The sequence below is a fragment of the Alosa sapidissima genome, chromosome 7 (genome assembly GCF_018492685.1).
Source record: "Alosa sapidissima isolate fAloSap1 chromosome 7, fAloSap1.pri, whole genome shotgun sequence".
Classification (NCBI taxonomy): domain Eukaryota; kingdom Metazoa; phylum Chordata; class Actinopteri; order Clupeiformes; family Clupeidae; genus Alosa; species Alosa sapidissima.
The window spans coordinates 34,989,898-35,014,598 of record NC_055963.1 but is presented as its reverse complement, the minus strand read 5'-3'; the positions used below and the strand labels follow the sequence as shown (position 1 = coordinate 35,014,598).

At 48.7% G+C, this 24,701-nt stretch overlaps 2 protein-coding genes across 5 annotated transcripts in view; both read right to left on the bottom strand.

Moving 5' to 3' along the window:
- Positions 1-2,074: 2,074 nt before the first annotated feature.
- On the bottom strand, positions 2,075-11,667 carry LOC121714154 (leiomodin-1). Its single transcript, XM_042099358.1, has 4 exons — positions 11,328-11,667; positions 7,366-7,791; positions 5,317-6,783; positions 2,075-4,056 (listed from the first exon to the last, which is right to left on the bottom strand). Exons 1-4 carry the CDS (start codon positions 11,559-11,561, stop codon positions 4,030-4,032), a joined length of 2,154 nt encoding a protein of 717 aa, XP_041955292.1. The 5' UTR covers positions 11,562-11,667; the 3' UTR covers positions 2,075-4,029.
- A 2,284-nt stretch (positions 11,668-13,951) lies between these two features.
- kdm5bb (lysine (K)-specific demethylase 5Bb) overlaps positions 13,952-24,701 on the bottom strand; it is a 31,195-nt gene continuing 20,445 nt past the window's right edge. For all 4 annotated transcript variants that reach the window (XM_042098014.1, XM_042098013.1, XM_042098016.1 and 1 more), the window contains 14 exons: positions 24,190-24,384; positions 23,616-23,797; positions 22,662-22,786; positions 21,555-21,705; positions 20,901-21,015; positions 20,312-20,703; positions 19,963-20,101; positions 19,661-19,840; positions 19,427-19,561; positions 18,646-19,131; positions 17,842-17,929; positions 17,529-17,734; positions 16,989-17,282; positions 13,952-14,397 (listed from right to left, as the gene is read on the bottom strand). In XM_042098014.1, the coding sequence (XP_041953948.1) occupies positions 14,275-14,397; positions 16,989-17,282; positions 17,529-17,734; positions 17,842-17,929; positions 18,646-19,131; positions 19,427-19,561; positions 19,661-19,840; positions 19,963-20,101; positions 20,312-20,703; positions 20,901-21,015; positions 21,555-21,705; positions 22,662-22,786; positions 23,616-23,797; positions 24,190-24,384 (2,811 nt within the window). In that variant the 3' untranslated portion in view covers positions 13,952-14,274. The remainder of the gene's footprint in view (positions 14,398-16,988; positions 17,283-17,528; positions 17,735-17,841; positions 17,930-18,645; positions 19,132-19,426; positions 19,562-19,660; positions 19,841-19,962; positions 20,102-20,311; positions 20,704-20,900; positions 21,016-21,554; positions 21,706-22,661; positions 22,787-23,615; positions 23,798-24,189; positions 24,385-24,701) is intronic.

The following is a 24,701-nucleotide window of genomic DNA, read 5'->3' as shown; positions in this document are numbered from 1 at the left end:
CTTCCTCTCAAAATGAGGGCTAAAAAAGAACCAACCAACTCGCCAACAGTTTGTGGTAGCATCCATCACCCCCTCACTCACAACAAGGAAACAGATCAATACACTGCGATGGGGTAGTTTAGAACAGTGGTGGTGGTGGGGTGGTTTAGAACAGTCTTTTGGAACAGTGTTGGTGGTGGTTTAGAACTGCGTTTTGGAACAGTGTTGGTGGTGGGGTGATTTAGAACAGTCGTTTGGAACAGTAGTGGGCTGGTGGAGTGGTTTAGAACAGTGTCTCCAACAGCAGAGAAGCATCAGGACTATTGAGCCTACTGGATTGGCCTACCAACACCAAACAGTCTGCAGTTGTGTAGTCTACTGCCCCCCTGTGGTCTAATGAGTGCACTGCACAAGGATGGTACAAGACTGCTACCCTCCAACAGCACTGTCCTGTTGATCCAAGTGTGTGTGTTGGGTTTTCAGTTCAGTGTGCTTTGTTCAAAGTGTCTTAGTGTAGGTGTGTTTAGAGTGCTCTGTTCAATTAGGTAGGCTATTTGAACACAATGTTCTAAATGGATGACTTTCACTTGTAGTTCAGCATCAACTAAAAGTCTATGACAGCTTAAGGTCTGTTATGAATCACTCTCGGCTAAAAACAACACTTAAAAAGGAGACGGTAGGTAATGGTTGCTATAAGATAAATCATTTCATTTGTCAAAATCTGCAAAACAATGTAATGGGGGGGGGGAACCTAATCGTGCACAGTGGAACCTAGATGACGTCTAATAACCATGGCGGTACGGAGATATCTGCGTAGCTACTTCAGTGTGTTTAAATGTGTGTGTCAGGCTGTCCTCTCCCTCTCTCACAAACTCCTCTCTCTCCCTCACCCTTGTACTGCTGCCTCTACTCTCGTCTGCTTTTGTTCAGAGAACATTTCAGACTCTCACATCTCTGATGATTCACTGGTTACAATGGATTTTGTCATTGTCACATAAACAAACTTTATAAACAGTTACTACACATTCTCTCTCTCTCCACACACACTCTCTCTCTCTCGCACACACACAGACACACAATTATGTGTGTATGCACACTCACACATTTATATTGACATTAATTCATTTGACAGACACATTTATCCAAAGTAGATCAGATCGTCTCCCCTCTCTCACACATACACAACTCCTCACACACCCATTCTCCCTGTCTCTCTTACATACATACACACTCACACACTCTCTCACTATCTACCACTCTATCATACACCCTCTCTCTCTCTCTCTATCTCTCTCACACACACACACACACACCCTCTTCATCTCCTTGCGGCCAGCTGCTCTTTCTCTGCTCATTAAGCTGGGCGGGCAGCGGCAGGATTATTCTTAGATGCGCCGCCGTGCTGCTGTGCTGCTGTGTTGAGCCCACTCCATATATGGGCATACGATGAGGGAGAGACTGGAGCACACCTAAACAAGCCTGAGTCAGCAGACCCTCACTACACACACACACACACACACACATATATATATATACATACATTATACACACACACACACATATATACATACATTATACACACACACACACACTCATATATACATACATTATACACACTCACACACACTCACACTCACACACACACACACACACATATATATACATACATTAAACACACACACACACAGGCATACATGTATACAATACACACACACATGTGCACATACAGTATATACACATACATTACACGCACACACAAATACATATATTACACACACACACACACACACACACATTATGCATACATTACCCATACACCTCTCTACAAACGGAAAACACACACTTGTCTCCAGAACACACTGTTTACTCAGACTCAGCTAAACTACAGACACAAACACTCACCTGGGCCTGCCTGTACTGTGCCAGCTCTGTTATAGACCTCTCTGTTAAGGCCTACACTGTGTTATGATACACTTGATTACCCTGGCAATATATACAAACCAGGAGGTGAGTGGTTGGTGTGTGTGTGTGTGTGTGTGTGTGAGACAATACCACATCAGAAGAGTGTTCATACAAGACCCACTTCACACTGAACCAGTGTGTCACATGTTTAATCCAAATGCAAACTCATCACAAACAAACGCTGGAAAAGGAAACATGCTCCCAATCTGTTCACTCTCATCATTCTTTCACTAGTGAGTGGGTTATCTCGTGAGAAAACAGACACACACTGGTTGCACAAACAATTTGAATGAATAAACTAATACAAATAAAAAAAAAAAAAACTTTTGCGCAGTGTAACTCAGTGAGATCTCACCACACCCAACCAATACATGTGTGAATCCAACTACTTTCTAAGACTGTAACATAGCAAAGCTCAATAAAAAAATTATCATGAAACATTTCCATGAATAAATGACTCCCCCACACACACTCCCCATCTCTCAGGACATTTCACACACACACTCCAGGAGAAAAGAGAGGGACCTTCAGTCTGAGGGGAGTAGAGCTCAACAGTCCCGCCCCTGCTCCGAGAGAGCGCCGTTTCAGGAAGTAAGTTTCCCATTTATTTCTCCAATCGACGTCTGGACAAATCCGTATACGTTTTAGACCGTGCCTTAGGCTGACCAGCTACGACGTCACTCACAATCATAACACATATCATTTCAAGCAGAAAAACAAACAGAAAAATGGAAAGAAGGCTAAGGTACAAGACTGTGTACATATTTTAATTTCTGAGCATAGACTACTCATCCCATCAGTCATTGCAAAAATGTTACATTTTGAATATTTTCCAGATAATAATAGTTTAACACCTTTTGAATGTAAGACAACAAGATGACTAACTTCCTACCATTTACATTGAGTAAATTCAACTTTCAAAGGTGAGAAAAACTGTTTTCATCGGATGCCCACGCATCGCTTCTGACTGCCTCTTCCTCCATCTTGGTTCGAGCATTTCGAGCGAGTAAACAAACTTGCAGTGGTGGGACTTAAGGCACAAACATTTTCATGGCAACGGCGATCTCTACATATTATAGGCTCTTATTTTATCAGCTTTTAAATGTTAGGATTTTGGGTAGTGTAGTACTTTTGGCGTCTATAAGAGCATATACAATCGCATAATCGTGACATAACTGGTTTTGAGTCTACCGTGGATGGTTACGATTTTATGTCTTATAATCTAGTTCTCAATGGAAAACAATTGAATCTAACTAGAATCTTACTTCCGGAATCGGAGTGGGGCGAGACTGTTGAGCTCTATTCCCCCAGTTCTGCTGAGGGGTCTTCACCCAGTTGTACTGCCCTGCTGAGGGTTCTTCTTCAGCCAATTCTACTGCCCTGCTGAGGGGTATTTGCCCAGTTCTACTGCTGCCCTCCTCTTCACGCACTCAGGCTGCTCAGGGAAGTTCTGGCCTATAATTTGTCACCTGATATATCTAACATTCCATCAGCGTTGCCAGGTCTGACTTCAAATCCCCTTAAAATCTGAGAAACTCCCAAATTAAGACTTGTGCAGTTCTAACTTGTTCCAGCCACCCATTAAAATAGAATTAAGTTTTTTTTTTTTTTTTTTTTTAAATCAGGAAAGATTTGGTTATCAGGAGAATGTGAATACATGATGGCCCATGAGACTACTGTGCCGGCAGAGTGTGTCTCTGAAGTGGAGCCGGGCCAGTTCTGGTGTCGTTCTGGGCCAGAGCGGTTCCGATATGAGCCCAACCTGTGGGTTCGCATCCTTCACAACACACTGGTCTTCACCTCAGCACACCTCACCAGACTGGAGGAAGGGAGTGGGCCTCGTGGAGATTAGAAAAGCCCCCTCCCTTCCTCCAGGGAGAGCCTAGAACAGTCACAGTCATTCCAGAACAGTCTAGTCATTTAGAGAATTCTACAGTATTCATTCACTCATAGGGGTCATTCACATTCACATCACATCACTTCACAGTCTCTGGGGCATCAGTGAGTCCACAGGGGTAGATGAGGGTTGTTGCCAGGGGTCCTTTCTGCCCCGCTGGGCTGGTCCACCCCTGAGTGCCTTCTCTGCTGTTACCTCAGCAACTTGGGCACCTCCACCTAAAAGAGAGAGAGTGAATAAGGGAGAGAGAGAGAGAGAGGGAATAAGAGAGAGAAAGAGAGAGAAAGAGAATAAGAGAGGAGGGAGATACGGAGAGAGAGAGAGATAGAGGATGGAGAGCGTGCACACACACACACACACACACATACATGTACACACATAAACACACACACACACACATTACACAGGGCAGGGTGAACTGGGTGGACCATCTGGAGGCATTTCAACTGAAAGCTGCGTTCCTGACAGAGTTGTTCTGGGAAACACTCGAGATAAGGATTGTTTACCAATTCCTACTCTTTTTTAAGAGCTGAAGCACAACACGCCACACTCCAACCACCACTGCTCTCATGACCCAGGTCAAGCCAAGGAAGCACAACACCTCACACTCCGACTACCAAGGAAGCTAAGGAAGCTGCTCTACCAACAGCAGGATAGCTGAAGGAGGTTTAAGTGTATAACAGATTTTTAAATATACTACAGACATTTAAGTATATTACAGATGTTCAAGTATAAGACAGACGTTATACTACCGATATAAGACAGAAGTATACTACCAATATATAAGACAGAGGTTTATGTATGCTACCGATGTTTAAGTGTACAACAGATGTTTATGTACTGTATATGACGTATGTTTAAGTACAAGTACAATGAAGTATAGTAGTATGCAACAGATGTGTAAGTATCCTACAGATGTTTAAGTATGCGATAGGTGTTTAAGTATGCAACAGATGTTTAAGTATGCTACATATGTTTAAGTTTAAGTGTGTGTGTGTGTGTGTGTGTGTGTGCGTGTGTGTGTGTGAAAGATTCTGTGTGAGTGAGAGAGAGACAGTGTGTGTGTTTGCCTAGGCAGCTGAAGCACCATTTTTAAAAATCACTAAAAATAATTTAGCTTCTGTTTAAATTAGCTTTGGCTACTGTCACGCTACAAATGCCTTCTGGACAGATGAGAAGAAATATTATTAACAACGCTGATTCTTTTTTTAATGCTTCCTGATACCATGAGCTCCTAGGACTAGGTTGTCCATCAACTTCAGTAGGGGATGTAGCCTCTCCAGTTAGTAGTTAGTAGAACTGTGTTTGACCTTATGTGTCTATGTGTGTGTGTGTGTGTGTGTGTGTGTGTGACAGTGTGTGTGTCTGTGTGTTTGTGTGTGTGTGTGTGTTGTTGCTATTGCTATAGTTAGTGTATTTGGTTAAGTGTATATGTGTGTGTAGGAATATGGGTGTGTGTGTTTGTGTGTGTTTGGCACCTTCTTGAGGGTTTTCATGTTGCCGTTGTTGCGTATGGATGCCAGCAGCTGGTCTCTGGAGTTCCTCTCGGTTCTTGGTTCTCCGGTCCGGTTCTCGGTTCTCCTCTGGGACACCGGTGTGAGGGAGCGCCTCAGCGCCTGCACATCCAGCGCCGGTGCAGGGGGAGGGGGGGCGGGGGGCGCACCCCCCCCCCTCCGTGCTCCATCCTTACCCGGGGGGGTGGGGGCGGGCGGGGGCTTGGCGGAGGGCGAGCGGAGGGAACCGGCCGGCGGAGGGTCCGGCTTGTCCACGTGATTGGGCTGATGGGAGAACTTCTGCCTAAAGGTGTCCATGGCACCGGACGCCTTACCGGACGCCGGTGGCCTCTGGGCCCGGCTCAGGTTCTGACCCGGTGGCAGAGTTTGCTGATCGTTTTTCTGCGTCACTGAGTTCTGCTGGGCTGGCGGGAACCCCCTGGCCGCCAGGCCCGTCTGGGAGGGATGCTTCGGCACGTTCTTCTGCTTCTGCTGCAGGTTCTGCTGCTTCGGCACGTTCTGCTGCTTCTGCTGCAGGTTCTGCTGCTTTGGCACGTTCTGCTGCTGCTTCTGCAGGTTCTGCTGGGTCTTCTGGTTCTGCGGCGAGTTCTCCGGGCCCGGCTGGTTCTGGCTGCGAGCCTGGCTCTGCCTCTGCTCCAGGCGGCGCTGCCGCTGGCGGTCCATGTTGCGGCTGAGGATGTGGGTCATGGTCATGCGCGGGCCGGCCAGCTCAAAGTGGTAGCCCAGCTTGAGCAGCGTGGCGTTGTCCCTCAGCAGCCGCGCCATCTCCATCTCCGTCTTGCCGCCGCAGATGTGCCGCTGGTTGTGGAAGCGCAGCTCGGTCAGCGACGCGTTCTCCGTCAGCGCCTCCACCAGGGCCAGCATGCCACGGCCGGTCAGCTGATTGGAGTCCAGGTTGAGGCTGGCCAGCGTAGCGTTGGAGCGGAGCGTGTGTGCAACGGCCAGAGCCACGTGGTCATTGGCGCGCGTGTTGGCCAGGCTGAAGGAGCGCACGTGAGTGTTCCGGCGCAGGGCCTCGGCCATCTGCAGGAGGGTGTCTGAGCGGATGGCGTCCGAGTTGTTGACGTTGAGCTCGGTCAGCTCGGGGTCGTTGCTTCGCACTCTCTCCAGGAGGCCATCGAACATGCTGGAGGCCTCGTCACTCTCCTCCTCTTCCTTGTCTTCTTCCTCATCCTCTTCCTCCTCCTCTTCTTCCTCCTCCTCTTCCTCCTCCCCTTCTTCCTCCTCCTGCTCAGGCTCTCTGCTGGGTGGGCAGCTCTTACTCTGATTGTCCACCTCCTGACTGTCCTGTCTGCTCTTCTCTCTGATCCGTCTGTGTGAGCGCTCGTCTGATATCTCTCTCTTCTCCTCTCTCGTCTTGTCTCTAGCCACCTCTTTCTTCTCCTCTCTGCTCTTCTCTCTACCCAGTCTGCCTGACTTCTCCTCTGATCTGTCTCTCTTCTCCTCTCTCCTCTCCTCTCTCTTCTCCTCTCTCTTCCACTCTCTTTTCTTCATCAAACCTTCTCTCTCTCTCCTCTCCTCCACTCCTCTCTCCCTCCTCTCCTCCACTTCTCTCTCCCTCCTCTCCTCCACTCCTCTCTCTTTTATCTCCTCCACTCCTCTCCCCTCCATTGCTCTCTCTCTCCTCTCCTCCACTCCTCTCTCTGTCTTCCTCCTCTCCTCCACCTGGCTGTTTCTATCTTCTCTTTTTTCCTCTTCACATTTAGACACCAAGCCTCTTCTCTTTCTCCTCTCCTCCATTGCTCTCTCTCTTTCCCTCTCTTTTTTCACCTCCTCATCCTCCTCCAATCCTATCTCCCCCCTCTCCTCCACTCCTCTATCTCTCCTCTCCTTCACTCCTCTCTCCCTCCTCTCCTCTATTGTTCTCTCTCTCCTCTCTTCCACTCCTCTCTCTCTCCTCTCCTCCACTCCTCTCTCTGTCTTCCTCCTCTCCTCCATCTGGCTGGTTCTATCTTCTCTTTTTTCCTCTTCACATTTAGACACCAAGCCTCTTCTCTTCCTCCTCTCCTCCATTGCTCTCTCTCTCTCCCTCTCTTTCTTAACGTCCTCGTCGTCCTCCTCCTCTTTCTCTGTGTCTCCCTCTAGTCTGGAGGTCAGACCCTTTGATCGCGAGTCCTCTCTTCCTCTCTTGAACTCCTCTCTGTGTTCCCTCGCTCCCTTCCTCTCCTCCTCTCCCCTCCTGCTCCCCCCATCAGTCCGCACCTCCGTTATCCCCTCTCTGCTCTCCGTCCTCCTCAGTCTCTTAGGGGAGGTGGCGCTGCTGCTATTTGCCACCAGGGGGCGCTCTCTCTCGTCAGCTCGATTCTCTGCGCTGGCCTCTTCCTGACCGCCCCCCTCTGGCTCCGCCTCCTCCACACTGCTGCTATGTGAGAGGCTCCGCCCCCGGCTCCGCCCCATCCGACGCAGTCGCTCCGCCTTGCGCTCACTCTTCACCTCCCCCTATGGCCCAGAGACACGCAATCAATACATCCATCAATATATCAATCAATACAGCAATCAATACATCCATCAATATATCAATCAATACAGCAATCAAAATATCAATCAATACATCTATCAATAAATCAATCAATCAATACATCCATCAATACAGCAATCAATAACTCATTTCATATACCAACCACTAAACAATCAATATAGCAATCAATACATCAATCAATATAACAATCATTACAGCAATCAATATATCAATCAATACATCCATCAATACAGCAATCAATAACTCATTTAATATACCCACCACTAAACAACCAATACATCAATCAATATAACAATCATTACAGCAATCAACATATCAATCAATGCATCCATCAATGTAGCAATCAATACATCCATACAGCAATCAATAACTCATTTCATATACCCACCACTAACCAATCAATACAACAATCAACACATCAATCAATGTAGCAATCAATACATCAATCAATAACTCATCTTATATACCCACCACTAATCAATCATTCACTCACACACACAGTAACTTATTGAGTCAATTACCCACTCACTCACAATCCATCAATCAATCAATCAATACATCATGCAATCAATTCATCCACCCATCAATTGACAAAGTCCCAAATAGATCATAGATTCATCCATCCAACTTTCAATCAAGCAATCAATCAAGCAAGCAATCAAAGACCACACATCAATGCCAATCATCAATCTACCAACCAACCTTTCAGTCAATAAGTCATTCAGTCAATCTAATAACGGATGTTTTATTTTATTGACACTGGGCCATAAACAATTACTACAGTTTCCAAGACCAGCCTGTCTCAGTCAGTCTGTTTATTTGTCTATTCAGGGTTCGGAATTCTATAATGGCCAAAGAGAGTGATGGATGCGCTGAGAGTGGCACACTAGTGCCCAGACAACCCCCTGAGAGTGGCACACTAGTGCCCAGACGTGCTGAGAGTGGCACACTAGTGCCCAGACGTGCTGAGAGTGGCACACTAGTGCCCAGACGTGCTGAGAGTGTCACACTAGTGCCCAGATGTGCTGAGAGTGTCACACTAGTGCCCAGATGTGCTGAGAGTGGCACACTAGTGCGCAGGCGACCCATGAGAGTGGCACACTAGTGCCCAGACGAGAGTGGCACACTAGTGCCCAGACGACCCCTGAGAGTGGCACACTAGTGCCCAGATGAGAGTGGCACACTAGTGCCCAGACGTGCTGAGAGTGGCACACTAGTGCCCAGATGACCTCTGAGAGTGGCACACTAGTGCCCAGACGTGCTGAGAGTGGCACACTAGTGCCCAGACGACCCCTGAGAGTGGCACACTAGTGCCCAGACGTGCTGAGAGTGGCACACTAGTGCCCAGACGACCCCTGAGACAGCAGCAGATGTGGGTCAGACAGGGCCTGCCATCTAATCTGTCTCGGATCCGGGCCTGAGGCCTGTTTTAGACCACGGCCGGAGCTGATCCTGGATCAGCGGTACTGCTGGAGAGGAGGGGTAGAGAGAGGTGGAGGGGGACTAAATGGGTGCTGTTGGGGGCCCATCTGCAGTGCTGCTGGAGGGGGGGGGGGGCGCTAAATGGGGGCTAGAGAGGGGTAGGGAGGGGCTAGTCCGTCTGCAGTGCTGCCCTCTGAGAGGAGCTCCCCAGAAGGCAGGAAGTCTGTGTGATGTGGCTTCAATGCCCAGTTCACTTCTTGGCTCCAGCACGTGGAGTTGAAGTTTTTAATAGTCTGATGCATACTCTGACAGCTCTTTGACACGAGGCCAGAATGCGTGCGCGTGTGTCTCTTCATCTCCGGCCTCTGGCTGCACCCCGAGGTTGAAATAGTCTAGAAGTAGCACCACATAACTCTCTGTGTTTATAAACTTGTTCTCCTCGATTTGAGTACAAAATCATTACATAAAACTCGTTCGCTTGGCTGATCCTGGGTCACGCATGTTTTCGAGGTGCACATAGCTATTTATAGCCGAACTTTAATTTCGGTTCCTCCAGAGAGGAGAGTGCGCGCGCCATTGTTTGAGGAACTCTCAGATCTCGCAGATGTGTCCGTAAAAGGCAGTGTGAGCGGGAGCAGCCTGCCGAAGAATTCCGTCCGGTCGCGCGTCTGGCGCTGCAATGCGCGCGACTTTTCATCACTTTATCTTACGCTTACATTGACTGCGACCGCTTCTGATGTAATGCCACGCGACCTGAGACTGTCCCATTCAAACAATCAGAACATTCCACCACAATAATCGCGGTTCAAATATTGTAGTCTATTGATTTGACACAGGAAAACAACAGCCACATCAGTGAATGCGCCAGCGTGGATGTGGGCAAACTTGTTATGGGCTGACAGATGCAGCCTTCATCGATCCCTTCTCCTGTGGGGTCAGCCCTGTCCAGCCGCCCATAGCCTACAATCTGATGTGGTTCTACAACCCCCGGGCATCCACTGGCGCTGATGGAGCGGCGCGCACACGTGAACCGCGATGCTGAATTGCTGCTCGGTGTTGAGGGCAGCTTCGGACAAACTGGCCTCTTCCCGCTCCCCCAGAGGCACGCGCTTCTGTGGAGCGTGAAGACAGAGTTGCCAGGCAACTCAGAGTGTGATGATGCCCTAGCGAGCGACTGACATTTCGCGTGCAGCGTTTTTCCGTCTTCTTCCTCTCTTGAGCTTTCAAACAAACAGCGCGCGGTGTCTCTACGGGCCTTACTAGCAGGGCTCAGGTTTCCAGGGTCGCGGTACACCTGTCCAACAGGGCGCTTATCAGCCCACTTATCTAAACAATTTCGCAGACACTTAGCGCAGATAATGACATCTAGAAAGGCATCTATGCACCGACGGAGCCACGTTAAATGCCGCCTCAGTGGGATTGGCAACGGCTGCGTTTCAACAGCCGTCAGCGAGGTTGTTAGGGTCTCTGCGGGGCGCAAATAAAAGGGCATGGTGGGGAACGCCCTTTCAAATCCGCACGTGGAGGATCTCTGTCCAGCAGCCAAAAACAACAGCATGTTGTCTTGCACTCCAAATTATCTTACAACCTTACACACACACGCAGCATAAGTGTTGCCTAACCTTTTTGCAGTGTAAGAATTGTGTTGATCTATTGCTGACAGTTAGAACATTTCCCTCAGAAGCTCTCGGACCAGTTGCCCGCTTCAAATAAGAGGGCAGGCGTAGTCAGACCAGGCCTACCTGTCCAAGTCACCTGCTCACCTGTTCCTGTTCTCACAGGGAGGTGATACAAAGCGGGAGCCGCCAGCTGTTTTTCTGACCACCCAGTAAATGTCCTAGCACGCTCATAAATTCCCATTTTTTGAGACTATTCTGCATTATCATGGACGTTTGGGATAGGAATTTGGCAAACAACTCGTGTTGATGTCTCCAAGAGCACTAGTCTCTAAAACACATAATCAGTAAGGCCGACTTCGATGACCAGTTATACCCCCTTTATGGACCCCCCCCCCCCCCCAACACGCGCGCGCGCACACACACACACACAAACACACACAGCAACCTAGCATTACCTCCACTGAGCGTTCCCTGCGCAGGAGCTTCTTGGTCTCCCGTACGCAATAGTCCAGCATCGCCTCTCTGTTGTAGCCCCTCTCGGGATGCTTGTCCGTCTGGTTCCGCTGCCGCAGACCCACGGGCACGTTGGGGTCCGGGTCAATAACGATTAGCTCTTTCTCCAGCTCCTCAACCTCCTCTGGTGACAGTGTCGCCAGCAGGCTGTCGAAGTCTTCCTCGCCACTGGACATGGTTGGAACGGACCACAAGCGGCTGCTGCGCGCCCGTTAACTTCAGGTAAACTTTTCTTAATATTTACAGTTCCACGCGTAGGTAATCCAGGTCAGTGTGTAGGTGTGTGCGTGTGGTGTGTATGTGTACACTCGGAGGACCAGCAGCTGATGTGAAAGGTCCACTAGCGCACTGCTGGGCTGGCTTCTCGTGACCGCGCGGCGCGCGGGCTCCGTTGGACATTCCAGGCAATCCTGCGCATTGGCATTCCTGATCTCCGTACACCCCCAACTCTTCCCCGCGCTGATCATCGCTGTAAGACGTTGTGTTTATGTGGGCTAATAATGCAGTTGAATCCAGATGGCATAGCTTAGGCCTACTACACAGTGCGCAGTGTGCCTTCTCATTTAGGGCAGGGGTTCTCAAACGTTTAAGTTCCAATGACCCCTTTGTGGGGGAGAACATTTTCCTCATTAGCCTACTCATCATTTAGGCATATGCCATATGTTTTCTCTGACGTTGTGGCCAGGTCCACTATGCCGTGTAATTTGGCAGGCGTGTAACTTTGTCTTTTCACTTGATGACTAGAGAGGACTGACAAACATTTCTTTACGTGACGTTTATCAGCTATCCAGTTAGAAAATAGGCCGAGCTAAGCAGCAATAGGAATGGTTCTTCGCGACCTAAGTGAAGTGATTCAAGATGAATGTTAATGTGGGTGGGCCAAATAGACAGAATGTGCTTGTTTTATTGGCGAAGAAAATTGTCATCTGTTTGCATTTTGAAATGATAAACTTCACTTCATAATTTAAAGCTAATTATTTTTGCGGGCCCCTTGGCTGTGGGTCGCGGACCCCACTTTGAGAACCACAGTATGAACAGTAGCCTATGAACATTACTTCAAAATTATAGTTTCAAATAAAGTTGAAAAGCCTATTAAGCATAAGAGTAATAATATACAACCATATAAACAACATTAACAATATAAAATATATAAATAATGAGTCTAATAATATAACAAAATCCATAAATATACAAATCATAACTCTTTTAGAGAATTATTTGTAAGTCCCAATCACAAGAATGTAGAACAGTAGGTTCCTCATTCCAGTGAGGAGGAATCACTGAGGAAGAGTTTTGACTTTTGTGTTAATGGACAGTTGACACTCATCAGAGAGCCCCAGTGGGCGAAAGACCACAGAGATAAAAGTTATATGAAGCTAGGAAGCCAATGAAGAGTTACGGCTTCTACACACAGCGTTCCGTCAACGCATGCCAGTGGGTGTTCCCGACGGTAGCTATGCAAATTACTTGAATTATAACCGTAATTTGATTGGTTGGTGCCGTCCGTCGATTGGCTTGATTGGCCGGTGTCGTCTGTCGGTGCAGCAACAGCTGAACTTCTCAACAAGCGACGGGAGAAATGCAACGCAACGGACCCACAATTCAGCTCGGCAACGGATGACGTGAGCCCATGTAAAGTGAATGGGATGCGTCTCCAGCACTGCAACGCACGCAGCTGTGTGTAGGAGCCGTAACAGAGTGTCTTGTTTGGCTGATTAAAGACCAGATGTGCTGCTGCATTCTGAATCATCTGTAATGGTCTCACTATACCACAAGGACTGGGTTTGCTCCACTTCAGTTATCTCTGCCGCCCTCAAGTGGTGACATGCATTAGCATGGACAAGTATCCTGAATTTATTTCATTTGTGGGGTTTGTCAGACAGAGTGTGTGTGTGTATGTGTGTGTGTCTTTGCATTTTAAAAGAACAGGCATGAAAGTGTGATGTCAGAAAGCACACAGAGTGTAAGATATTACAACAAAGTTTTTTTTTAATTCCACACTATAAACGGCAACAGTTTAAACAGGCTAATTCCATTCCCAATTCCCCACGGACCCCCCCCCCCCCCCCACCCCACCCCTCCCAGAACGTGTTGGTGGCAGTATCATGACACATATTCCCCCCCCCCCCTCCAGTCGGCTACAGTTCTAGTTCCCTGCTCCGAACTGCCTGACCGCACGTCAAACCATATCACCCCCAACCCCACCCCCAAAATATCCTGTCCCCACGCAGACAGACATTATTGCTCTGATAAATAAAACTATACTACAAAAAAAATCATAATTAGCATTATAATAATAAGAGAGGGAAAGTCTCATCTCATCCAGATGCATGTACTAAACAGCGGGTTTCCAAAAAATATGTATCTCTTTATTTCTTTAACATTTATTGTATATTTGGTGAAAAATGTTATTCCTCCGTTGTTTGTTCCTGCATTTGTTTGTTTGTTTGTTGATTGTTGTTTTGTTTGTGTCTAGTTCAGCATGCAGGATGCCTCCGGCGGCAGATTAAACACAAACAGGTCTTCACCGAGGGATTAACCCCCCACCCCCCTCTCATGACCCATGCAGCACCCCCCCCCCCCCACACACTCTCTCATTTGTAAATATGACCCCACACAGCTCAGAAGAGGGAGAGGACGAGTCTGTAAAAATACAAAAAACAGGACCAGATCGAACAGCTGAGGACAAGCTACCCCTCGAGAGGAGGAGAGGAGGATGAGGAGGATAAGAAGAGGAAGAGGAGAAGAAGTAGCACCGTTAGATAGCACACAGGAGTGACCTGGGGGGGGGGGGGGGGGCAGACAGAGGAACGGACAGCTGACGGAGAGTGTGTGTGTATGTGTGTGTGTGTGTGTGTTTGTGTGTCCAGTTCTCCAGTGGTCCTGGGCTCACTGGCCGGCCACACAGCTCACACACACGTAGTCCTCCTTCTCGGCCAACTCCGCTGTCACGCCCACACACATCATGTGGAACCACTGGTTGCAGCTGCCGTCACACTGGACCCAGAACACCTGAGACACACGCACATGCACACGCACACACACAAAGGTGATCATTTTCAAAGGCACTAGGCCATCTTGTCCACAACACTGAAATAACTCCTGACAGATCAGTGATCAGTGTAAAAAAAGTGTGACATCAACTCCATTGGAACACTCTCTTCTCTTGCACTCCCTTTGCCACACTCTCTCTCTCTCTCTCTCTCTGACACATTAGTGCATTTTAACACACACACACACACACACACACACACACACTCACTCACGCAGTAATGGAGACACACACTCACTCGTGCGCACACACACACGCACGCACACACACACCGTAACGCTCGGTGTCGCCTGTGTCTGCGTCACTCACCACCGAAACAATAGACTGTATGACCGAAACGGTACCAGAGCCCGTCTATTACATTCTCTGACGGTAGCCTACTCAGAATGGCAAACCCCATAGACTGTCGTGCCAAAATATTAATCTTATTTGTTTGGCCTTTTCTTGCTTAGATTTTCTACAAAGTATCGAGAAATAGACACAGTAAACCAGCTAATAAGTCTGAGGTTATTTGCAAGGTGTCTGCCAGCCAGTTTAAGTTATGGTAGCACGCAAACTTTAGCTTTAGCACAGCCAGTTTAAGGGCCTGTCCACACGGAGATGCTTTTTAGTAGGGCTGTCAATCGATTAAAAACTTTAATCAAATTAATTACATACTCTGTGATTAATTAATCTAAATTAAACGCATATATAATTTTTGCTGTGAAAGTATTTTAAATATTTAAATTCAAATGAATCATTGAATAATCAGCATTAGTGACATTAAAGTTCAAAAACTCTTTTATTATTATTTTCACTGTTCAAATAAAGGCCATAATAATCAACGATATGGCCTACTATGCTGAGGAAGTGCTTCGGGAAGAAGCTTTTTTTTCACATACATTGCATTTCAGGCCACAGATCTAACCTAGGGGACACAATGAAAATAAATTAACACTCCCCTGAATGTCAACACTATTTCTTTGCATTGATGTGCGACTTTAGAGTTGACAAAATCCGGTGATATGCAAATTCCTCGCTACAGACATTGCAGAGGACTTTATTTTTATAAACTCTTTATTTTTATCAACACCATCAGGCAGTTTTTTTAAAAAGTAAATGTTCCAATCAATGATCTAGGCAGTTTTCTTCTCTCTCCTTCATTTTACAGTCTAATGGTTACTGACTAGAACGGCTTCTAGGTCGGGTCAAAGGTTATACGGAATCAATTAATCTGCACTATTTTTTTTAATCAGTTATTTTTTCTCAAATTAATTAATCGAAATGAATCAGTTATTTTGACAGCCCTACTTTTTAGGTTAAACGCAGAGGTTTTGCTTCGTCTTGGCCGAGCGTCCAAACGAATCCTGTAAACGCACTGCCCGAAACCGCACTTTTTTGAAACCTGGTCCCAGAGTGGAAAAATCTGAAACCGTAGCCCGTTTGAATTCATTTAGACAGCGAAACCGCACATCCTGCTTCCGTATCGATGATGTCATCGCCACACCTCAGCTGCCCTGGACTTGCACTAGTATTGCCAAACAATACTAGTTTTCATACATGACATTACCTACGATTACACTCCGTAAGATAAATATCACAACTGGTGCTGCGCAGCGCCGATAGCTTATGACTTGGTGGACTGAACACTGTTTTTCCCGGTGTTTTTTTATGCATTCTTGCTACTGTCAGTGACGCGAGAGAACTTAAGTTATTAGGAAAGTGCGGTGTAAATTTAGGCTACATTAATTTGTGCGTAGTGCCAGTGTCATTCATTTATTTTACATCGAGTGAAATCAGATATAAGCATACAAAGACGCTTAGAACTCATGTTAAGCCGATTGTAGCACACTGAATGCGAATGCGCGATGCCAAAACTAATGTGAATCACGGACTATCCTACAACCAAAGAAAGTAAAGGTGATTAGTAGGCCTACCTGCGTTAGCCAAATAAAGGACGGGACTGCACCCTTCACAAACCGTAAAATAAAGTTTATTAGTTTTACAGTTGACAGTTCACCATCAGTCCACACAAACAATTCTGGTTTCCTTGCACTAGCCATTTTGTCGTAGCCTATTCTGTCTGTTTGTAAAGCGCAAGTTGTACAAACCTTCAGTTGAACAGGTGCAGGTGGGGCAGGTAAGTATAATCCAAGAGTGAAAGATCAAGAATCACCGCACACTGATCACTATTTACTTAATTTTTTTTTTGAACGAACAACGCGTTTCGCCTAGCGCTTCATCAGGTTCGCTCTGTACCCTACTCATATCTTGAGTTTATTTGCAAAGCTTATGTCAGTGAACTAGCATGTTGCTAATCCCCACAGTAGGCTGCTTGAAACACCGACTATCAACACATAGGACGAGTTGACCAATCACAGTCCTTGCGATCTTGCGATCTGCGCCAATTTTTTGGAGGTGCACATCGAGCTACGGTGGAGGGGTCGGAGAGGGGTTCGCAATGACGCAGAGGGGTCTGCGGGGGGACGCCGTCGATTCGACGCAGAAGCATAAAACAGATTTAATAGACACACACATGCACACACACACACACACACACACACAAACACACCTCGTCTCCCTCTGGCTGCTGGCAGTGCTCTGCAGGGCAGAGGAGCGCCTCGTCCTCGGAGTGGTCGGACTGCCCGGGGTCAGAGAGGTCGCAGGGGTCAGACGAGAGGTCGGAGCGGGCGGAGGGCGAGGCCGAGGCGGACGCGGCTTGGCGCTGGCGGCGGTGTGTGCGGCTCAGGCGGGCGCGTTTGTGCCGCGGGGTCAGCAGCTGGCACAGGGAGTCAGGACGCACGCGCTCCACCGGCAACATACCACGCTTCGGCTTCCTCTCACACACACCCACAGACACACACTCCTGAGAGAGAGAGAGAGAGAGAGAGAGAGAGAGAGAGAGAGAGAGAGAGAGAGAGAGAGAGATGGGGGAGAGAGGGAGAGGGGGGGGGGTGTGATGGAAAGGTTGAGATGAGAGGAAAAGGAAAGAGAGAGCACACACAGGCAAGTCCAGGTGAGTCCAGGTGAGTCTGATGTGTTCATCAGCAGTATAACCCCTCCTCCCTGTCTCCCACTCCTCTGGCCCAGCTCTTGCTGCCACCCGGCTCACCTCCGTCAGGGGGCTCCTTCCCTGAGAGTGGAACTGCTGGAGGCCGTCGCCTGGGGAGGGTTCCAGCCGTGACGCGTTGCCATGGCCGTTGCTATGTTTGGAGGCGGGGCCGTTCAGAAGGACCTGGTAAAGCTGCTGGATCTCAGGTAGGGACACCTGAAGTAAGAGACCCTCCACCAGCAGCTCCTCCAGTTCGGTGTTCAGACCTACACACACACACACCCCCACTCAGTTAAAATACAAACAAACCCTCCAACAGCAACTCCTCTAGTCCTGTGTTCAGACCTACACACACACACACACACTCTCTTACCCTGAAGAGGGACACAGCGCTGCTCGATGTAGAAGGGCGTCTGAGTGGGGCTGGTCCTGTTCCAGTCAGGAGTGTGTCTCTGGAGCGCCTGCACACACACACAGTATTTAATACATCAGTATTAGGAGACCCTTTTCACCAAATCTGACACACTACATCACTTTCCTGTGTGTGTGTGTGTGTGTGTGTGTGTGTGTGTGTGTTGTATACTGCTGTGATATTCCTGTTGTAATTCCCATACAGTGCTAATGTAAGTTTGTGTCATGTCAAAGGCAATACAGTTAGATCCTGTAGCAGGGTTCACCTATAAGTAGGGCAATTAATCTATTAGTGTTAAACTATTCAAGTAATCACCAACTATTTTGGTAATCAGAAAGGGTAATTTTTAAAGAAAACGTCTCAATGTTCGCTGAACACAGCTTCTTCAACTTCAAACTGTTCTGCTTTGCTTGCTCTTCTATGGCTAACCAATAACAATATGTTTGGCAAGTGGACAAAACAGGCATTTGAGGCTCAAAATCTTGGGCTTTGGGGAATACTGATCAATATTGTTTCATCATTTTCTGACAGTTTATCAATTTAACAACTAATCAACAAATTGAGAAAACTCCTGATTGGTCTGTCCATCCTCTAACTCCTCATTGGTCTGTCCGTCCTCTCCAACTCCTGATTTATCTGTCTGTCCGTCCCCTCTAACTTCTGATTGATCTGTGCATCCTCTACATCTTGATTGGTCTGTCTGTGCGTCCTCTCTAACTTCTGATTGGTCTGTGCGTCCTCTCTTATCCTGATTGGCCGTCTCACCTTATTTGTGGCAGGATGCAGTAGGTCGGCGTCTGAGCTGCGGGTGGACACCTGGCGCGCACGCAGTTGCCAGGCAACAGTCCTCTCGATGAGGAAGCGGAGGGCGTCTCCCTCGGGCAGTCGTACACGCGTGCGCTGCAGCGCGGCCAGCAGGGGCAGCACTCTGTCCAGAGGAGGACGCTGTGAGCGCTGGCACTGTGGGCACAGCCAGGGGTCAGTCCCCGTGCCCGGCGCGCCCGCACACACATCCTGGGCCTCGGCCGCCGCCTCGGGCCCACGCACACACGCGCTGTGGAAGGCGTCGCGGCACAATTCACACTGCAGCATGGCGCCGGCAGGAGCACGCTGGCACACGCACACACACACACACACACGCGCGCGCAGGTCGCCGCAGTCACCTGCGGGCAGCAGCTTGGACTCGTTAGATGCCCGCTGCGCCGACAAACACTCCAGCTCACGCACGCGCACCGCCTCCAGAGCCAGCATCTGAGGAGAGGGACACAGGGATTACACACACACACACTCCATATGTTGGCCTGTGTGTGTGTGTGTGTTGCACTTCTCCCTGACACCACCCCCTTCCCCTTTCCCCAGCATTAACATCCCCTACCTCATAAGTATTGCACATAGCACCTTATTTTGGGCTTAATGGACACATACACTAGGGAAACTTTATGTCAAGTCGTTCAGTAAAATGTACTGAATAAACTGAACTGAATGTGTGTGTTTGTGTGTGTGTGCACATGTGTGTGTATGTGCATGTGTGCCTGTGTGTACTCACAGCTGAGGCCGAGTCTTTGCTCTCTGATAGGGTCTTCTCCACCTCACTCAGAGAGTCAAGCCCCGCCTTCTTCTTCTCCTTCTTGGCCTTGCGCTTTGGTGAGGCCACGCTCACCTCACAGCGAGGACACAGCACCTGCAGGGGTCAGAGGTCATGAGAAAAACAAACCTTCACACACACGTACACACATACACACGCACCACACACACACACGTTGCATTTGGGCTTCATTACCTCCAGCAGGCTGAGGGAGGAGCTCTTGAGCAGGAAGGTCTTGGCGGCGGACTCCTTCCAGGTCATGACCTCTGTGAGCAGGGCCTCCAGACGGGCCAGCGGCTCCAGGTGCACTGGGAGAGATCGCCCCCTCATGATCAGGTCCGACAGAGAGTCCAGCACGGGGACACGGCCTCCCTGCTGCTCACACACACACACACACAAACCATTCTGTTGACACTCTGTCGAGCAGTGTGTATGTGTGAGCAGGCATGTGTGTATGTGTGAGCAAGTGTGTGTTTATGTGTGTGTGAGTGTGTTACCTGTAAAGCCTCGGCCTCCTGCAGCCAGTCCCTGGCCTTGCGGAGTGTGTCCTGCAACAGCAGGCAGTTGGGCAGGTGTGCTGGGACCGTCTCCACCTCCCTCACACACTCACTCAGCTCCTCCACAGAGTGCACTGGCCTGGACACACACACACACACACGAGCTTAAAAATACACTCACAAAAGTCTCTGAATGAGAATAATAATCCTTATCAATGTCTGAAGGAAGCCCTTCAATCAATAAATCATTTGATACATGTCAGTAATCAATAATAGGTTATAACAAGTGTAACTGACCGGTCCCTGAGCAGGACGATGCGTGTGTGTGTGTGTGTGTGCTATAACTGACCGGTCCCTGAGCAGGCTGCGGGCCTTCTCGTCCCAGCTCTCGGAGACAGTGAGCAGCTCCTGCAGGCGGGCCATGGCCTTCTCCAGCGCGGGGTTCGGACCGAGCCCCACCCCCTGGTCGATCAGCCGCCGCATGGCGTCCAGCGTGAGGCCGCGGGCGCGTGTGTGTGTGTATGTGTGTGTGTGAGGGTGTGTGTGGGCCTGCTGCACCTCGCGGAGCCAGCGCGCCTGCTCCAGGCGGCTGCGGAGGGCGGGCAGCTCGGGCAGGGCCACATCCAGCTGGGTGCTGGCCGCCAGCAGACCCTCCAGCTCACACACACACTCCGCTGTTAGAGGGTCGCTCAGAACCTTCTCACTGTGCTGCTGGAAGTCCTCGATACGGTTCAGCAGCTCCTGAAGACACACACACACACACACACACACACACACGGTTAACAATCACAAACCTATACTTGTGTAGCATCAGAGCTATGGTATCTGTGTAAAAAGATATGCATTTTGTGTGTGTGTGTGAACGTGGGACTATGTGCGTGTGTGTGTGTGTGCGTGCCAGCGTGCGTGCGCGTGCATGCGTGTGTGTGTGTGTGTACCTTCAACAGTGGGGCCTGGGCCAGGCTGCAGGGCAGATTGTAGAGCTGCCTGACGAATGACCTCACTTCCTCTACTGTCAGCTGGTTCTGAGTCTTCCCGCCTCCAGAGCGGAACCTGAGCGGGGGGGACAGAAAAGGAAGAGAGTCAACTTATATGTGTGTAAGTGAAAGTGTGTATGTGTGCCTGCCTGCATGTGTGTGTGTGTGTGCCTGCGTGCATGTGTGTGTGTGCCTGCGTGTGTGTGTGTGTGTGTCTGCGTACATGCATGCGTGTCTGCGTGCATGTGTGCCTGCGTGTGTGTGTGTGTGTCTGCGTACATGCATGCGTGTCTGCGTGCATGTGTGTCTGCGTGCATGTGTGTGTGTGTGCATGCATGTGTGTGTGTGTGTGCGCATGTGTGTCTGCATGCATGTGTGTGTGTGTGTGTGTGTGTGTGCGCGCGTGTGTGCATGTGTGTCTGCGTGCCTGTGTGTGTGTGTGTGCGCGCATGTGTGTGTGTGTGTGTGCATGTGTGTCTGCATGCATGTGTATGTGTGTGTATGCATGTGTGTCTGCATGCATGTGTATGTGTGTGTGCATGTGTGTGTGTGTGTGCATGTGTGTGTGTGTGTGTGTGTGTGTGTGTGTGTATGCATGTCTGTGTGTGTGTGTACCTGGTTTGTCTCTTGCCGTTGAGCAGCTGCTGGGCCACAGTGGAGCATTTCTCTGCATCCAGAGTGACCATACGCAGATCCCGCAGCAGGTCGTTCTCCGGAAACTTCTGAGACTCGGACTTCTCAATTAGCGAGCGGAACACGGAGAGAGCTGAGGACGCACACATAGACGTCACACACACACACACACGAAGATGCATCAAAGTGATGTCACAGTGACACATAACATTTCCAACAACTTTGAAGATGCCAGCAGCCCACCATATTGGCATCTCTATGGCAACCCTCAACATCAGAGATTTGGACTGAAAGTAACCAATAGCTACGCATCAGGATCAGCCAGCATGCAGCGGTCTCCAGTCCCTGACCAAATATGGGCACTACCTGAGAAACACACCAAACTACAGTAACTGACCAAGAGCGTGAAGGAGAAATTTTGGATTACTAACATTTTTTTTTGTATTCTGTGTATGCTTTCTATACATTCAGTACTGTGCATCAACTTTGCTTTGTCTGTCATTTGCTCTCTCCATGTCATGATTTTCTAATAAAGGTCATGCGACCCCCTTTGTCACGAGTTAAGGGTATTCTGCCTGAGGCAGTAATATTAGGAATATCCCGACAGGAACTAGACTATGGCAAGAGAATGCTGAAGGATGTATATGTATTGTATTGACCAATTATCTACTTACTTGGAGTAGCCACATGACTTGCGTATGGCGCATGGATCACATGCTATGTCCAAGAAGTGTCCATGTATTGTTGTATTTCTGCATGTATGAGGATTTTTTGGAAAAGACCATTGTACTCATGTGATTTGTATTACCAATGTAATTAACGTGTATAAGATGGGGCTTCGCCATAGAGAACTTTGAGTAGTGTTACTGGAACATGCTGTTGCTAGTGACCTGCTCCCGGTATCGTGAATAAACCTGCAGTGGTTCCTCACACCTGAGTGTTGCCTGGATATTTTTGACCTCAAGCGTCACACGGATCAGAACCTCCACGTGGCCCAATCACGTGCCCCGATCCGCCCTTCAGACAGGGGGCACGTGACAGATGGGCATTATGGGTGATTTTGTGGGGTGTAATGATGAGGTCACTCACTGCGCTTCTTGTCGAGTTTGGCCTCCAGGACGTTTGTGACGACGGCGGACCACTCGTCATACACCTCGGACCTCAGCTTCACAGCGTTCAGCATTGGGTACAGGTCGTCCAGTGTGAACCGATACCTGACCAGGGCGACAGGGTCAGTGTGTGTGTGTATGTGTTACCTGTATCATGTGTGATCTGTGTGTGTCTGTCTGTGTCCGTGTGTGTTAGTGTGTATCATGTTTGGTGTGTGCATGTGAGTGAGTGTGTGAGTGTGTGTGTGTGTGTGTGTGTGTGTGTGTGTGTTACCTGGGTCATTCTATGAAACGGGTGCCTTTTCCACTATAGCTGTTCTTGAAGTTGCATTTCTGGTTCTCTCATTAGCAACTTACTACGTCTATGCTGTATGACTACTGTATTCTAGGTGAACGATTCCCCTATTACAAGTTTGTTTACAATCCAGTTGGCTTTGTAAAGGTTATATTAAGATGAAAACCTTGCATAGTGTACCTTTAATTCTGAAAATAACAAAAGTTTGATAAGAAAATAACATTTATGTGGTGATATTTTAGATGTAAATGTCATGTCGGTCAACCCGGACACATGGAAATGGCCATGCACTTGTGGTTAAAAATAGTGTGATACTCTTTAAGAGTAGTATTTTCTTGTTAGCAAGAACCCTTGAATTATTAGCTTTAAGCTTTAGAAACACAGTTTGGGTCTAGTTTGTGCCTTATGCATCTTATTAAATGTTGTGGACGCAATGGCACCCTGTATTATGTGTGGTGTGTGTCCATGTGTCCGTGTGTGTTTGTGTGTGTGACCTGGATTATCTGTGGTGTGTGTATTAATAAGGCGACGACTCAATTGAGGATCAAGAGATATGCACTTTGTTTGTGCATTCAGAATGTGTATTTAAGGTGTGTGTGTGTGTGTGTGTGTGTGTGTGTGTGTGTGAGAGAGACTCACCTGAGTGTATAGTTGGCGAGGGGGCAGGAGCACAGCTCTGTGGCGTGGTGGAGGCACACCTGCACACCTGGACGGCAGGGACAGGTGAGTGCGGACAGGAAACAGGTGGTGCGACACTTCACACACTGACGTTCATCATCCGCCAGCAGGTCATACTTGAACACCTCAGACTGCACCACACCCTACACACACACACACACACACACACACACACACACACACACACACACACACACACACACACAGACGGCACACGCACAGTGAGGAGAAAAGAAAAGGACAGCAGATGTGTGGTCAGTAGCTGGTGTCTCCTCCAGAGGGAGCTCTGCTCTGAAGCACAGACTCACTGCTGCCACTCAGTGCATAGGAGGGGAACAGCAGGCAACACCACAGATCACCAAGACCTGTACTCCACTGTGGGTATGCGTGTATGTGTGTGTGTGTGTGTGTATCTGCTTAACATCATGACAAGCTCTCCAGTGTGTGTGTGTGTGTGTGTGTATGTATGTGTGTGTGTATGTATGTGTGTGTGTGTATGTATGTGTATGTGTGTATGTATGTGTGTGTTGCTCACCATCTTGCGTGCGCGCTCCCGTAGCTCCTTCTCCTCGCGGATCATGCAGCCCATGTCCTTGTGGACCGACGAGGCCAGCACCACGTCCAGCTGCTCCGCTTTGGCCGCCATGTTGCAGATCATCTCGTCGTGGGAGAACACGCAGTAACGGTTCAACAGCCGGTAGTGGTCCACACACTGGCGGCCCAGTGGCATCTACATCACACACACACACACACACAGTTGAGGCTAATGCCTGACACATAAATGACCTTAGCTTGGCTTAGCTTGACCTGCGAGAGTGTATGTTTAACAATGCAATGATGTGCACAAGTGTGTGCGTTCAACTGTGACACGCGCCAGTGTGTGTGTGTCTAACACACACACACTGGCGCGTGCCCGTGCCCCCCCCCCCCCCCCAAACACACCCCAAACCCGTCGTGGATCAGTTGGGGATTCGTGTAATATGTACACCTGTGTTGCGTATCAGTTGTTTAATTTGAACACACGACATGAAGACTCCCGATAACAAA